Genomic DNA, 16,483 nt, shown 5'->3' on the forward strand with positions numbered 1-16,483 from the left:
ACTTAAAAAATTCATCAAGCGAATAAAATACCTTTTCACATAATAGTTCCTGAACTTTTTGTTTAAAGAGCTTCACACTAGTTATTTTTTTAATGAATATTGGGAGCTTGTTGTACAGTTTTATTGACATGATATGAGGTCCATTAGTCACCTTGGCTAACTTATGACTAGGAATTAAAATGTTATAATTTTTTCTCAGGATGAAGCCGAAAGAAGACATGTATCATCTCTGTTTTAAATTTGGAGCAATTTGATTTAACGTAGATCACGCAATTAAAAATATACATGCAAGTAACAGTTAATATATTCAACTTTGCAAATAGTGGTTTACAGGAATCGAGTGGTTTTTTAAACAAATTGTTCTAATAATCTTTCTCTGGATTCTGATTCCATTGCAGTTGCCAAAACAAATAATACAGTAATTGAGGGCAGAGTAAATATATGCATAATAGTAGCTTTTAAGAATTTCAATAGACACAAAATTACGCAGATTCCATATAACAAAACAATGTGTCGCTAATTTCTTCAGTATGAAATCAACATGATGATTCCAATTGAGTTGGAAATCAATAAAATCTCCTAAAAATTTTTTATAGTTTCAATTTTATAGTTCAATACTTTTAATCTCAGACCTAACCAATACACTACAATTAGTTTCCTGAATTGTAAAGAGAATGGTGTTGGTTTTAAGATTATTTAGAATCAAGCCATTCTCAGAATAATAATTTTGCATGTTGGATACAGCATCATTTGCTCTTACTGACAATGTTTCACATTCCGAACCACTGACAGTAAAAGATGTATAGAGACAGCAAATTGTATAGAGCACTGTGGATGATTAATTTTTGAAAGGTCATTAACAAATAAAATAAATAGTATAGGCCCCAAAACACTACCTTGGGGCACACCTGTAACAACGTTTCGAGATTCAGAGAAAAATAACCCAGTCTGAAGCCTAACTTTAACAACCTGTGTACGACCAGTTAAATAGGTTTCAATCCATTTCAGACTTGGACCACGGAGGCCCATATCGAACAGTTTATCAAGAAGAAGACCATGATGTATGGTATCAAACGCTCGTGTCAAGTCGAAAAGAACACTAAGTGATTTTTCACCGTTGTCGAAGTTTGATAATACACGATTATGTAGAGAAAGGATGGCATCCTGGGTTGACAAGCCCACTTAAAACCCATATTGGTTGTCAGATACGTTATTTTATTTATTCAAAAAGGACACAAGTCTGTTTTGATATGATTTTTCAAATATTTTCGAAAATGGAGATAGTAAAGCAATACCTCTGTAGTTCGACATTACATGCTTATCGCTTTTTTTATAGACTGGGACGACCATTGCTTGCTTAAGCCGGGAAGGAAAAATACCTTCAGAGAAAGATAAATTGATTAGATAAATCAGAGGTTTCATTATTTTCGAAGCAGCCTTTAATAAAACATTGCCTGGCAATTCATCAACCCTACTGGAATTTTTCGAACATGCGAATTTGATTATTTCCACGAGTTCAGTTTCATCTATTGGATATTCATAAATATAGAGCCCTGAATCAATCTAAAAAAATCGAAAACTACAAAAAAGTCAGTGACGTTCTTTTTTTTAATATTACATGCTGTGGTGCCAACTAAGACGCCACTGGGCCCAATAATTTTGATCTAGTTCATACTAAATTAGCGCATTTTCACAAATAACTGTAGTAAATTTCAACCAAATCGGTGCAAGGATATGTATGATATAAATTGATGGATGTAGCCGTTACTACTTGGTAGGAAATCAAAATGAAAAATAAATGAAACTTTCTATATTTTTTACCACTTTTATTTGTAACTAACGTTACTGCAGTCTCGTCCTAGACAGGCATTTTCAAACTTATACAATAAAATAACAATTATTCATTATATTAGCCATTATATACCACCCCTGTAGGTACTAATAGACGTACTTGGCTTGATTCAGTACCTGAATTTACAGTTTACAATGCGGATCTGCCAATCTAAAAACCGGCGAGTAAACTAAATTGATTTGATCATTTAACAGGTTGCACCCGCAATGTTTATGCTTGTGAATTTTCAAGGATTGGAGGTAAGTGAATTTCCGGCTTTGTTTCCTGACTAACTTCTGGATAGTTGCGTTGCGTTGAAACCATTATTATGACCTATCTGGTTTCAACGCAGATACTATCCAGAAGTTAATCAGGAAACAAAGCCGGAAATTCAGTTACAGATTAATATACGCTCAGGTCTAACAATCAGAAATGAAGAAATGGGTAACCAACATATTTTGGAAAAAGAACAGAGGTATTCATTGTTTTATATTGTTATATTGTATATCGATTTCAACTGTATCAATGGTACTCAATGAATACTTTATGTAAGGAACTTTTGAAAAAATTGTACATCATGTAAGTGAAAACCATTCTGTTTGTTGTTCAGTATAAATACACTTTTATTCTATTCTATTCTATTCTATTCTATTCCATTCCATTCCATTCCATTCCATTCCATTCCATTCCATTCCATTCCATTCCATTCCATTCCATTCCATTCCATTCCATTCCATTCCCTTCCATTCCATTCCATTCCATTCCATTCCATTCCATTCCATTCCATTCCATTCCATTCCATTCCATTCCATTCTATTCTATTCTATTCTATTCTATTCTATTCTATTCTATTCTATTCTATTCTATTCTATTCTCTTCTATTTTATTCTATTCTATTCTATTCTATTCCATTCTATTCCATTCCATTCTATTCTATTCTATTCTATTCCATTTCATTCCATTCCATTCTATTCTATTCTATTCTATTCTATTCTATTCTATTCTATTCTATTCTATTCTATTCTATTCTATTCTATTCTATTCTATTCTATTCTATTCTATTCTATTCTATTCTATTCTATTCTATTCTATTCTATTCTATTCTATTCTATTCTATTCTATTCTATTCTATTCTATTCTATTCTATTCTATTCTATTCTATTCTATTCTATTCTATTCTATTCTATTCTATTCTATTCTATTCTATTCTATTCTATTCTATTCTATTCTATTCTATTCTATTCTATTCTATTCTATTCTATTCTATTCTATTCTATTCTATTCTATTCTATTCTATTCTATTCTATTCTATTCTATTCTATTCTATTCTATTCTATTCTATTCTATTCTATTCTATTCTATTCTATTCTATTCTATTCTATTCTATTCTATTCCATTCCATTCCATTCGATTCCATTCCATTCCATTCCATTCCATTCCATTCCATTCTATTCCATTCTATTCTATTCTATTCTATTCTATTCTATTCTTTTCTATTCTATTCTATTCTATGCTATCCTATCCTATCCTATCCTATCCTATCCTATCCTATCCTATCCTGTCCCATCCTATCCCATCCTAACCAATCCTATCCTATCCAATTCTATCCTATTCTATCTTTTCCTATCCTATCCTATCATATCCTATCCCATCCTATCCTATCCTATCCTATCCTATCCTATCCTATCCTATCCTATTCTATTCTATTCTATTCTATTCTATTCAATTCTATTCTATTCTATTTTATTCAGAAATAACAATGTGGAAGTGGCATTCAGACCACAGGTTATCTCATTTCCTTTTCAATGCCAAAGATAAGGTGGACAAGTTGGAGAAATCTGGAGTTTATAAGCTCGAGTGTCCGGAGTGTAAAAGTGTTTATGTGGGACGGAAATTTTGCACTATGCAAGGAAGGGTTACAAACTCAATTATTTAGAATCCTTGGAAATTCAATGATCAAATCGATATAGTTTACTCACCGGTTTTCAAATTGGCAGATCCGCATTGTAAACTGTAAATTCAGGTACTCAATCAAGCCAAGTACCTCTATTAGTACTTGCAGGGGTGATATATAATGGCTAATGTAATGAATCATTATATAAGTTGAATTATGAATATATGTACATTATAAGTACATTATGAAGAATTATTGTATAAGTTTGAAAATGTCCGTATAGTTACAAATGAAAGTGGTAAAAAAATTAGAAAGTTTCATTCCTCTCTTCTTTATATTTATGATATTTTATAACTACCGTTTTTTTTTAAACTTCAACACTCTGTATCTCAGAAACAAAGCAACTCCGGATATATGTTCATAGGAACTTTTTTCTCAAAACGACCTAACGAATGACCTTCTGAAGTTTTGTACCGTAGCTAGGAAACATCCTGTATTGAACTTACATTCCAAACAACACTCCTTAAAATAGATTGAAAGTAATTAAAAAGTTTGTTAGCATATTCATGCACTTTCTATCGTTAAGAATATCAGTATCTCTTCAAATATACCAACAATTGAGAATGAACCAGAAATTGACCGATTCCATTCAGGTAGAAACATTTCTGCAATTAACTAACGTCAATCTGAAACTCCAAAAATTCCATTACTATCAACCTCGTCCGAGACCCCTGGTCATTCAATTGAATTAATGTCATTCATGTGACTGAATTAATTGAGATAAACGATAATTGACTCGTACAAGAATAGGTTAATTGAGACAAACGGTTTATGTAATCGTTCCCTGAAGTATCTTATTCTCTTACATATTTATCTACTGAATTAATCCGAGCCCCTCGAGAGCATTTCTACTCAAGAAAATCCCGGAATGACGACTGATAAATCTCCATAAAGCTTCCTGTCGTGAGCATTTTTGTGATGGATACAAAGTGTGCCCTGAGGTCGACTATATACAAGGTTCGGAAAGCACAAAAGTCTTTTATGTTCCTCAGTTGAACCCTCAGTACTCTTTGATCATTCCCATATTGATTTCAATTTAAGAGCCACCGGTATACAGCTGTTTCAGCCTATTGGGCATCGTCAGTACCGGGCAGGCGGTCCTCGATTGAAGACAAAATGAGAAAAAACCAAGAAAGTACTTTCTTGGCAAGTTGACTTGGGTGTCACACCAATAGGTGGTTCCACTTATGTTTCACTTGCGTTTACGCAGCTATTTTTATCAAGTACTTTCTTGGTTTTTTCTCATTTTGTCTTCAATCGAGGACCGCCTGCCCGGTACTGACGATGCCCAATAGGCTGAAACAGCTGTATACCGGTGGCTCTTAAATTGAAATCAATATGGGAATGATCAAAGAGTACTTATCTATTTATTTTTTGATTTTCATGGAATTATTTTCCAGCAGCTTGACTGCATTAACCTTTCTAGATTTCATATCATTTCTAGAAACATGTGGATTCGTTTTCCGATGGCATTTCAGGTTAGCTTCCCAAATTTCTGCCACCGCAGTTGTCGGTTGATTGGTCAAACCACCAACACTGACATAAAAACTTGGCAAGTTGACTTGGGTGTCACACCAATAGGTGGTTCCACTTATGTTTCGCTTGCGTTTACGCAGCTATTTTTATCAAGTACTTTCTTGGTTTTTTCTCATTTTGTCTTCAATCGAGGACCGCCTGCCCGGTACTGACGATGCCCAATAGGCTGAAACAGCTGTATACCGGTGGCTCTTAAATTGAAATCAATATGGGAATGATCAAAGAGTACTTATCTATTTATTTTTTGATTTTCATGGAATTATTTTCCAGCAGCTTGACTGCATTAACCTTTCTAGATTTCATATCATTTCTAGAAACATGTGGATTCGTTTTCCGATGGCATTTCAGGTTAGCTTCCCAAATTTCTGCCACCGCAGTTGTCGGTTGATTGGTCAAACCACCAACACTGACATAAAAACTTGGCAAGTTGACTTGGGTGTCACACCAATAGGTGGTTCCACTTATGTTTCGCTTGCGTTTACGCAGCTATTTTTATCAAGTACTTTCTTGGTTTTTTCTCATTTTGTCTTCAATCGAGGACCGCCTGCCCGGTACTGACGATGCCCAATAGGCTGAAACAGCTGTATACCGGTGGCTCTTAAATTGAAATCAATATGGGAATGATCAAAGAGTACTTATCTATTTATTTTTTGATTTTCATGGAATTATTTTCCAGCAGCTTGACTGCATTAACCTTTCTAGATTTCATATCATTTCTAGAAACATGTGGATTCGTTTTCCGATGGCATTTCAGGTTAGCTTCCCAAATTTCTGCTACCGCAGTTGTCGGTTGATTGGTCAAACCACCAACACTGACATAAAAACTTGGCAAGTTGACTTGGGTGTCACACCAATAGGTGGTTCCACTTATGTTTCGCTTGCGTTTACGCAGCTATTTTTATCAAGTACTTTCTTGGTTTTTTCTCATTTTGTCTTCAATCGAGGACCGCCTGCCCGGTACTGACGATGCCCAATAGGCTGAAACAGCTGTATACCGGTGGCTCTTAAATTGAAATCAATATGGGAATGATCAAAGAGTACTTATCTATTTATATATATATATATATATATATATATATATATATATATATATATATATATATATATATATATATATATATATATTCTACTTGAATTTCTACTTTCTCACTCACCTATATAAACGAAATATTCATTACATATATAATTATCTGCGAGCGCTTTCGATAGCTGGTCGTGCTGTCATCCTCCTGAACGCCTCAATACAGGTACTTCAGGTACTTTAGGTAAACTTGCCTGTAGTTGGATTACATCAGGTACTATTCTTTATGTTGGATCTTAGGTTTATTGTTTCCAGGAGTGTGTCTTGATTTGTTTAATATATTGAATGTTAAGTCTTGTTGTGTTTTGATTTGTACTTGTTTCTCGATAAGTGATTTATGACTGCTAAATTTATGGATGTTTAAGTTTTCCCAAAAGTCCATACGGTTTTCCTCATTGACTTGTTTTATGAGTTTTATGTTCTCTGGGAGGGGGAAATTATGTTTGTTTTTTATGGCGTGTGTTGTGAGGTTTGATATATACAATTGGGTTTATGTATGCCTTTTTGTGCTCATTGTACCTTTGGATCAGTTTTATCTTGGTTTGGCCGATATAGAATTTGTTGCAGTCCGAGCATTGTATACTGTATATCCCGTTTTGGTTTTTGTCTTCTTCTTTTTCATAGCTGTTTATTTTCTGTATTATTTTCGTGTTTGGCTTGCATGTGATGTTGATGTTCAATGGCTTGAAGATGTTCGTTAGTTTTTTGGTTTGGTGTCCTACGTACGTAAATGCTGTCCATCGTTGTGTTGTTTTGTCTGTTGGGGTGGCTTGATCCTTGTTCTGAATTTTTTTGTTTGATTCTGTATTCTAATTTATGTATTGTCTTTTGGGTGTATCCGTTTTCGTTTGCTATTTGGTATATGATTTTCCGTTCTTTGTTTCGGGCTTCATTGCTGAGCGGTATCCTTAATGTTCTATATATGAATGCGTTATAGGCAGCCATTTTTTGTGATGGTGGATGGTTTGAACTTGCGGATATGGTGGAGCTTGTTTGTGTAGGTTTCCTGTATATTGCCATTTGAAATTGTGTTTTGTTGTGGTTATATCCGATAGTTATGTCCAGGTAGTTAAGTTTTGAGTTATTTTCTTAAACGATGCTGAACAATAGTTATTCTTATTCCATTGTTTCGTGATATGTACAGTCCATCGACAACGTATCTGAACCATTCTCCTCTTTCATCATGTGTTTTAATTATTGTCAAGATTTTCTCATCTATGGTTTGCAGGTATATTTCGGATATAATGCTAGATAGTGGGGACCCCATCGCTAGTCCATCAGTTTGTTTATACATTTTTCTTTCAGATTCGAAATAATTTTGATTGAGTATTGTATTCAGACTGTGTTCCATCTGGTTAATGTAGGTTTTGTCTATGTTTTGGTATAACAAAATAAACTAATACACCATGTTTTGGTATAACTTAATAACTATTCAACGAAAGTCATTTTTTGTGGAGGAAAAAATCAGTTTTTTATCGACCTTTTTTTTTTTTGGGTAATGGTTACCTTCCACAATCTGAAAAAATATAAAAATTATAATGGAGAACTTTATACAACTTTAATAAACTAAAACATCAAAACATAGACAAAACTTCCATTATATAGGTATCTGCACATACTATCGGACCACAACCCTAGTGGAAAGACAGAAGTCATCTCCACTCTAATGGAACGAGCTAAGGGAATATGTGGACCAGAACATCCGAAGAAAGAACTGGAAAATCTTCAAGCGGTTTAAGATCGAATGGATGCAGTGTACACATCAACAAGATCAACAAAGCTACAAAACTAAACAGTTCTACGACTCAGAACGAGGAGAAGGCTCAGTGGTTGCTGGCGCCCATCAACCTTATATCCCCAGGATCAAGGACAAATTTAGAAAACTCTTGGGGAAAATCCTCATCGGAACGGTTTTCAACCCCATCAAGCAGATAAAACAGAGCCTCAGGTCGGCTAAAAACAGAAGGAACCCACTATCAGCAGCAGGGGTTTATCACATACCATGCACTTGTGAAAGAAACCACAGGATTATATTTGAAAACACGGAACTCATTGCTCTCGACCAGGGATATCATAGCCGACTGGTGCGAATTTTTTTATTCGTTAGAAAGACCTAATGATGTCATCACTTGTGTAATATAACATCGTACAAATGTCCGCCTACGTCTTCTCTGGCTGGAGCGCATCTGAAACGTTCTTAGTCCGCCTGTGACAATATTTGATGAATAAATATTACAAGTGTTCCAACTGAATGATTTTCTGTTCTGGAAATAGCTGAAACATCATCACTCTTACCATAATTGTGTACATTTTTGTCTATAATCCACTTTGTACCAACAAGAACCGATTTCTGAAAACCGTAAGTGTTTTACATTCACTCAGTTGCCCACAAATTGAACATAGTTTGCCACTTGCTTCGACCAAATGTTTTCTACGTAGCAATGAATTGCGAATGGAAGAGGAAGAACGTTTCTATAAAACGATCGTCGCATGACAATGTGGGAGTTTCGAATTCGATCAAGTTGTTCGGCATTCGCTGAGCTAGCGGATAATTCGTTCAGAATGTATTGCTTGTCGAATTTGTGAGCGAAGAATGAGCTTTCGCAAGTTCAATGTCAGGATGATGTATCAGACACATATGTTCCCGGAGATATGCCGGTAAATTTGAAAGAAAAATATTGGTGAGTCTACTACAAGCTTCAAGGAAGAGCAGAATGAAATTGAAAAATCCACCTGCATATACGACAGATTCAGCAATAATGTCAGAGAATTACTGTTTTATGGAAGTTTTATAGATCGAAGTGCTGAATTTGGCGCAGTAGGTTGAGCTCCATTCACATCACGAAATTGGACATACTACATGGATCAATAAGTCCCGAGACTAACCCAGAGATGGCGCTCTTAGTAAACCAGTAACCACGTCTTTCTAGAGTACTAACCTTTGCTTGAAACGTGTCGAAATTTTAAGTCGATCGGACCAGAAACAGCTGAGTTATCGAGGTTAGAGTAAAGTCGTTTTGTAGTTTGTTTAAAAAATGGAAAAAACCGAGTTTCGTGTTCTGATAAAACATTGTTTTTTAATGGGTAAAAACACCGTGCAAGCGAAAGAATGGATTGAAAAATGTTACCCGGACTCTTGTCCATCAAAAGCAACGATTTGTCGGTGGTTTGCCGAGTTTAAACGTGGTCGTACCGACACAAATGACGCAGAACGCTCGGGTAGACCTGTGGAAGCTGTTACACCGGAAAATGTGAGTGAAGTGACAAAAATTGTAATGAAAGATCGTAAAGTGAAGCTCCGTGAGATTGCTGAGATGACACAGATATCATATGGAAGTGTATTTACTATCCTTCATGAAAATTTGAGCATGAAAAAGGTTTTTTCTAAGTGGGTGCCGCGATTGCTTTCGATGGAACAAAAACAGCAACGAGTCGATGATTCAGAAAGCTGTTTATCGCTATTTACTCGCAACAAAAAAGATTTCTTGCGTCGTTACGTGACCATGGACGAAACATGGATACATCACTACACTCCAGAGTCAAAGCGGCAGTCATCTGAGTGGCGCACAGCTGGCGAAAGCCGTCCGAAACGTCCGAAAACGCAGCAGTCAGCTGGCAAAGTGATGGCGTCAGTTTTTTGGGATGCGCATGGCGTGATTTTCATTGACTACCTCGAAAAAGGTAAATCGATCAACAGTGATTATTATATTGACTTACTGGTACGTTTGAAGGAGGAAATCGCAAAAAAACGACCGCACATGCAGAGAAAAAAAATCCTTTTTCACCAAGACAATGCACCTTGCCACAGGTCGATGAAAACAATGGCAAAATTAAACGAATTGGGCTTTGATCTGCTTCCCCACCCCCCATACTCACCAGATTCAGCCCCCAGTGACTACTGGCTCTTTGCTGATCTTAAAAAAATGCTCCAGGGAAAAAGATTTGGCTCAAATGAGGAGGTCATCGCTGAAACTGAAACTTATTTTGAAGCGAAAGATACATTTTTTTATAAACATGGTATTGAAAAATTGGAAAAGCGTTGGAACCATTGTATCACCCTAAAAGGAGATTATGTTGATGAATAAAAAAAAATTTTGTAAAAAAAATGTTGTTTTCATTGTTAGTCTCGGGACTTATTGATCCATGTGTTATATTTTTCTGATTTACCAACCAAAAAACTTTTTGAGTTTTCACTTCTCCATAGAAATATCCATTGAACTATTTGCAAGGAGTTTAGCAAAGTGCTTTTTTCCATTCAACCACGTTTGAAAAATAAAACATTACAGAAAAGTCATATGAATTAATTTCAGGACAATAGTAAAATAAAATACAAATATTTTTGTCCAGGTGACTGTTGACTAAGCAATTCAGTTTGGAGTTAACTTTTGAATTTTGGTAGTGATCTTGATATCGGTAGTGATAGTGAATTAATTATTTATTGTTACAACATGATACGTAAAGAATAGTTCATAGATTCCAAATATCCTGAAAATATCAAAAACCATTCCACAAAAAATTGAAAACTAAAGAGCACTCACGACATTGAGTCCAGTAGTCAAAGTAATCGAAAGAGGAATCTATATACGCCTAACAAATTTTTTGGAGAAATATAACATTCTCTCCGGTAGTCAACATGGGTTTAGAGAAGCCAAACTGCAGCAACTGATGTCTTGATAATGGTGAATATTTTCTCGGTATATTTATTTAACGCGGGCTTTCGATACGCTGAACCCAAACATACTCAAAAGAAAACTAGGACGGTTAGGATTGCGGGATCCTATCAAGGTCCTATATAAGTTTTATTTCTCTCTTCTTCACTAAGCATTTAATTTTGTCAGTCAATTCCACAGAATGTCCATCAATATGCAAATGGATATCATCTATGGCCCTTCCACAAGTATTGAAGACGATTCACTAGGGTAAAGGTTCGGACAGGATTTTTTGTATCACTATTACGCGATGTTTTGTGTGATCAATAAGATTTTTTCATCGGAGTAGTACAAGTTAGTATCGTCTGCATATGTATGAATGTTGAGAAACTTTAGAACATTGGAGAAGTCAGATGTGTAGATAATGGAAAGTAGTTGGACGAGAGTTGAACCTTGTGGGGCTCCATGACTCATACTCATATTATCAGATGGAATACCCGATATCACAACACACTGCTTTCTATTAACTGAACGGGAACTAATAAAGTGAAGTTCGAAGTATACTGAGTTGATCAAATCGATGAGCAGCTACAGTTTATCGCATATTTCTGATATGTACTTACCGCTCTTGGTGGGATCAAATGTGTCGAGTCAGTTGAACACCTTCCATGAAAGTATTCCGAAGATTCAGTCGCAACTTCAGTTCAGTTTGCATTTTTATGCGAAAACTCCAACAAAAATACTTCAAATTCACATCGAAGCTGCAAATATTTCTTACTCATGTGGCGACAAAATTGAAGTCCAGCTTAAAAAAATAACTGATTTCACTTCCCGCAGGTCAAGTGGGCGGGTTTCTATAACTGAAGGATGAAAAGTATAGAATTTATTAGAACTGTTCATTTTTCACGTTGTCTGATACAAGTTATTCATATGCTTGTTCTGATGTATGGAGTCCTTATTGGAATGACGCTTTCCTCACTTTCGAACCTCAAGATCAAACTGCCATTCTTTTTTATTGCGTTTGTTCAGAATACATGATAATTCGATCGGTCAGACATTTTCCACAACATCCAATTGGGAAAATATTTTCTTACTCAATTGAATAGATGTTTTTTCTTGAAAAGTTTCATTTCTGAATACTGTATCTTCTAGTAAATTTCACTCAATATGGTAAACTTTCATTTCGAAAACCCACGTTTTGGAATAATCTCTGGGGTTGATAAAATAAATGCTTCAATAGAAGCTTCCAAATTACCAAGGTATCTTGTGTAGTCTGTTTTCTGTCCCTCTAGAATCACTGTTTATATTCCGTTTGCCCTTTTTCAGTTTATTTCCCCAATCCAGTTGTTGAAATAGGGCAAATTCAACCCTTTTCATTGTTGATATATCCTGTTTCTCTGGATTGTATTACAGAAAAACGCAGGCAGCGACCTTTTCGAATAACAATTGTTTCAACGGTTCAGTGAATAGAGAATTAGGAAAAGTGATACCTTTCATGGATACTATCGAAGGTTTTCAGAAGCACTAAAAGTGCTGGTTATAATTCGAATATTGTGTTGTTGAGGAATAAATTTTCGATTATCAGTGAATCACCAATCAATAACATAAAATTGTGGGAAATCCGAAACAAACAGACATGACACATTTTTGGAGATAGTATCTCCTCCTGTGATATTAACGACATGATCAAAATTGAATTCAACTAGTTCCGACATCCATTATCTAATATGATTTCATTATGATCCGAAATCTATGAGAGAACAAAATGAATACAATTACAATTGTAATTGTAAATTAAAATAGATAGCGCTAAAATATACATATTATTGAGCAGTGAAACGTGAAATGAAGTCACAATACCTAGAGTAATCATGGAATTACTGGGATGATGTGTACGGAACTGCTATTTCCAACTGAAGTACGAATTCTTTACGCAAGATGAGGGACTGCCAATGGGATCGCCACTTTCACCAGTCATAGCCGACAATCCCACAAGAAACTCCGAGTCTGGTTGAGATAAGCTGACGACACCTTCATAATATGAAACCATGGGAATACTGAACTAGACGCCTTCCTGAAACATATCAACAGCGTAAGCCATCACCTTCACAATGGAGAAGGAAGTCCATAACGAATTGGCATTCTTTAACGTACTGGGAAACATCTGTCTACCGAAAACCCACTCACACGGGACAGTATCTGAATCACGAATCCATTACATCAATCTTTCCGAAGAGGGAGCATCAAGACGAGTAGATTGTGTTTTCGAGCTCTGTAATACAAAGGCAGGTCTCGAGAAGTAACTTGGCATAATAAAAAAAGATCTTCAACGGAATGGTTACTCCAAAGTGATGGTGGAACATTCTTTGACTAGAAGACAGCAGAAGCCTCACAAGAAAAAAATGCCACCACAACCAGTGGTTGCAATTCCTTAAGTCAGTGAATTGTCGAAACAATCGAAACGTCGTTGAGTAAATTGGTTTGAAATCTTTTTTAAATGCTTTAGTTTCTTTTTCAATTGTTTCATTCTCAATATTGAGCTTTTTTAATGTTTTCACGATGTGGTCATTTCCATCTTTCGCCTTTATTATTTTATTCTACAATTTCATTTTACATTTTATTGGTTGATATAATTGTAATTTTAGCTATTCATTTCAATTTTATTTGTTCTTTCTTTGATTTCAAATCGTATTAAAATCATATGTTATAAGACAATGGAAATCCGATATAGTTAAATTCCACATGAAACATCAGCTGTTCCAAGCAAATAATCGAAATTGTTGTGATTTTTCCACATGATTCCTTCGATATACTCAAAAGCTGGCAATAAACTAGTTTCAGAATGAAAGAATATCCAATACGGCATGAGCTGTGTGGCACATCCGTCCAGTTGAAACCACATGTTGTTGGTGTTCAGATCATCCAATTCAGACCAAAAGAAGTTGGTGTTCGCCGTTGATGGCGTGGCCAACGTCGTTCCCAAAGAAATATGGACCTATGACACCGCCAGTCTAAAATCCACACCAAACAGTGACTTTTTCGGTATGCGTTGAACGCATACCAAATGTGGATTGGTATAGTCCCAAATTCGACAATTTTGTTTGTTCACATACCCATTGATCCAGAAATGGGCCTCATTGTTGAAAATGATTTTTCGATAAAAATTAGGGTTAGTTGCCAACTGCTCCAGAGCCCATCTAGCGAACACACGTCGTTATCTATGGTCGTTTTCCTTCAGTTCCTGGGTCAGTTGAATTTGTAGGGGTGCTGGCCCAAGTCACGACGTAGAATTTGCCAAGTTGTGGTCTGCGAAAGACCGAGTTTTTGTGAGCGCCGCGAAATCGACAGCCTTGGATCCTCCTGCACACTTTCACAGACAGTGGCGATGTTTCCGGTGGATCTTGCGTTCTGTCGACGTACGGATGTTGATTGATGGTCAACTGACTCAGTGGACTCAAATTGATCAATGAGGGTGGTCTTATTCCGAAAAATTTTGAAAGATTTTCTTTTCGTTTTTTTTTGGTAATCAACCTAGTGTGCCTCTCAAATTTATCCGTAATACAATTCGATTTTTTTCCAGGTCCGAGATGGTTTTCGTTTGGATAAACCAGAACACTGCCGAAGAGAACTATACAACATAATGTACTACTGCTGGGACAAGGACCCCAAACAGCGGCCCTCGTTCACAGAGTGTTTAGAACTTTTAGAGAAATTATTGATGAGTGAAACAGACTATATCGAATTAGAACGATTTCCCGATCACTCCTACTATAATATGATGGGACTGAGTGGGGAAAAATTATAAGTACTAGTAGCTATTGTATTTAGTGTGTATAAAAGACTGTTTATTCCAATTCCAGTGACCAGAATTAACTTATGTATTTTTGTTGATATTTTTATTTTGACATATATATGCAATCAATTGAAAACGTTACTTTCATTCATACGCATATTAGTACCAAATGAGAACTCCAATCATTGTTGACTACTGCTCAAAAGATGGAGTTGAAACCTATGAATGTTGGTGGAAACAATTGCTGATACACCACAATTTCGTTTCATCTTGTGAATAGAGCGTGGAACATTTTCCATTTTCACAGAAGTAATTTAAATGATCTTAAATATTTTCAATCATCCTGCTACTTTCTAAATAAAGTTACACTCGAGGAAATGTAAAGATTTGAAAATAGTGGCGAAAGCATCTGCACTATCATATAACACGTTAATGACTTGCTTCATACTAACTTGGAATTGAAAAATGCTTACAGTTGGAATAATGATGCACTGAGAAACAATTCCCCCAAAAACAAGTATTGAATTCTTTATCTAAATACGTGACTGGATCTCAACTCACACCATAAACGATTACTTGATTCGAAGATCTTAGATTATCAGTCAATAAATTCTTGTTCAAAGGAGTAGCAGTGATGTCGAGTGTTCTCAAAGGTTCCAATGTAGGACTTTCATTTTTCAACGAATTCATAAACGACATCAGGTCCTGCATTTCCTCTGGTACAATCCTACTGTTTGCAGACGATCTCAAATTATCTGCTAATATCACTTCTTATGATGATGCCTGCAATCTCGAGAGTGACTCGGAAGGAAAGAAACCCTAACAAACATACCTAAATACATAATAATAATAATGATGTATTCATTTCCACGAATTAGTTTGTACATCAACATTGTGATAATGCAAATAAAGAAGCGATAAACGTCAGTAAATTCAAGTAGAGAAATGATATAGAAAATGTATATACATATGAAATTACTAGAATAAATAAATATCTCTGGATGTGTAATAATATAAAGTATATATATAAAATGAATTAAAGTTCCTAATTCTATGTTTGTGTAGATAAAAAAGGTGTAAATTAAATGAACCGTACACCTCACATGGAAATAATGTTATAGTTGAAACTCCTCAACAATGTAGCAGTTTTTTGACAATAAGAGTTGCCTAACTTTTTTTTGAAGATATGGACATTTCCTGAAACTTTACTTGTGTCGGGAAGTTTGTTATACAGTTTGCATCCCTGATAGTAAAAACTTGTTTGGTAGAGAGCAGTTCGATGTTGACTGGGTAGAAGTAAGTAGCCATTTCGTGTCAAATGGGTATGTGAGGGTCTGTTGGCAAACAATTTGTTTTTATTGCGGTATACATATGTACATGCCTCAAGTATGTATATTCCTGCAACTGTTAATATTTTCAAATTCTGAAATGCTCCCCTACATGACTCCCTAAATCCTAACTTAGCAATGATCCTTACTGCATACTTCTATATCATGAACACTCGATCCACAGAGAAGCTTGTGGCCCAGTCCAGTATTCCATACCTGAGGTGAGAATTAAAATTCGCATAATAAATCGTGAGTAGAATCTCTCTGCAGTGAGTGGAGAGATACCTGGGAGAATAACAGGGATTTCTGAG

The 16,483-nt window shown here is 35.5% G+C and overlaps 1 protein-coding gene across 1 annotated transcript in view; it reads left to right on the top strand.

Annotated features, from left to right (window-relative positions):
- Cad96Ca (tyrosine kinase receptor Cad96Ca) overlaps positions 1-14,989 on the top strand; it is a 66,049-nt gene extending 51,060 nt beyond the window's left edge. Inside the window, exon 8 of the mRNA XM_023157036.2 lies at positions 14,632-14,989. Within this exon, the coding sequence (XP_023012804.2) occupies positions 14,632-14,856 (225 nt within the window). The 3' untranslated portion in view covers positions 14,857-14,989. The remainder of the gene's footprint in view (positions 1-14,631) is intronic.
- The last annotated feature ends 1,494 nt before the right edge of the window (positions 14,990-16,483 follow it).

Source organism: Leptinotarsa decemlineata, unplaced genomic scaffold, assembly GCF_025532065.1.
Source record: "Leptinotarsa decemlineata unplaced genomic scaffold, Ldec_3_MD MMD2_tig00026361_RagTag_RagTag, whole genome shotgun sequence".
In the NCBI taxonomy this organism is placed as follows: domain Eukaryota; kingdom Metazoa; phylum Arthropoda; class Insecta; order Coleoptera; family Chrysomelidae; genus Leptinotarsa; species Leptinotarsa decemlineata.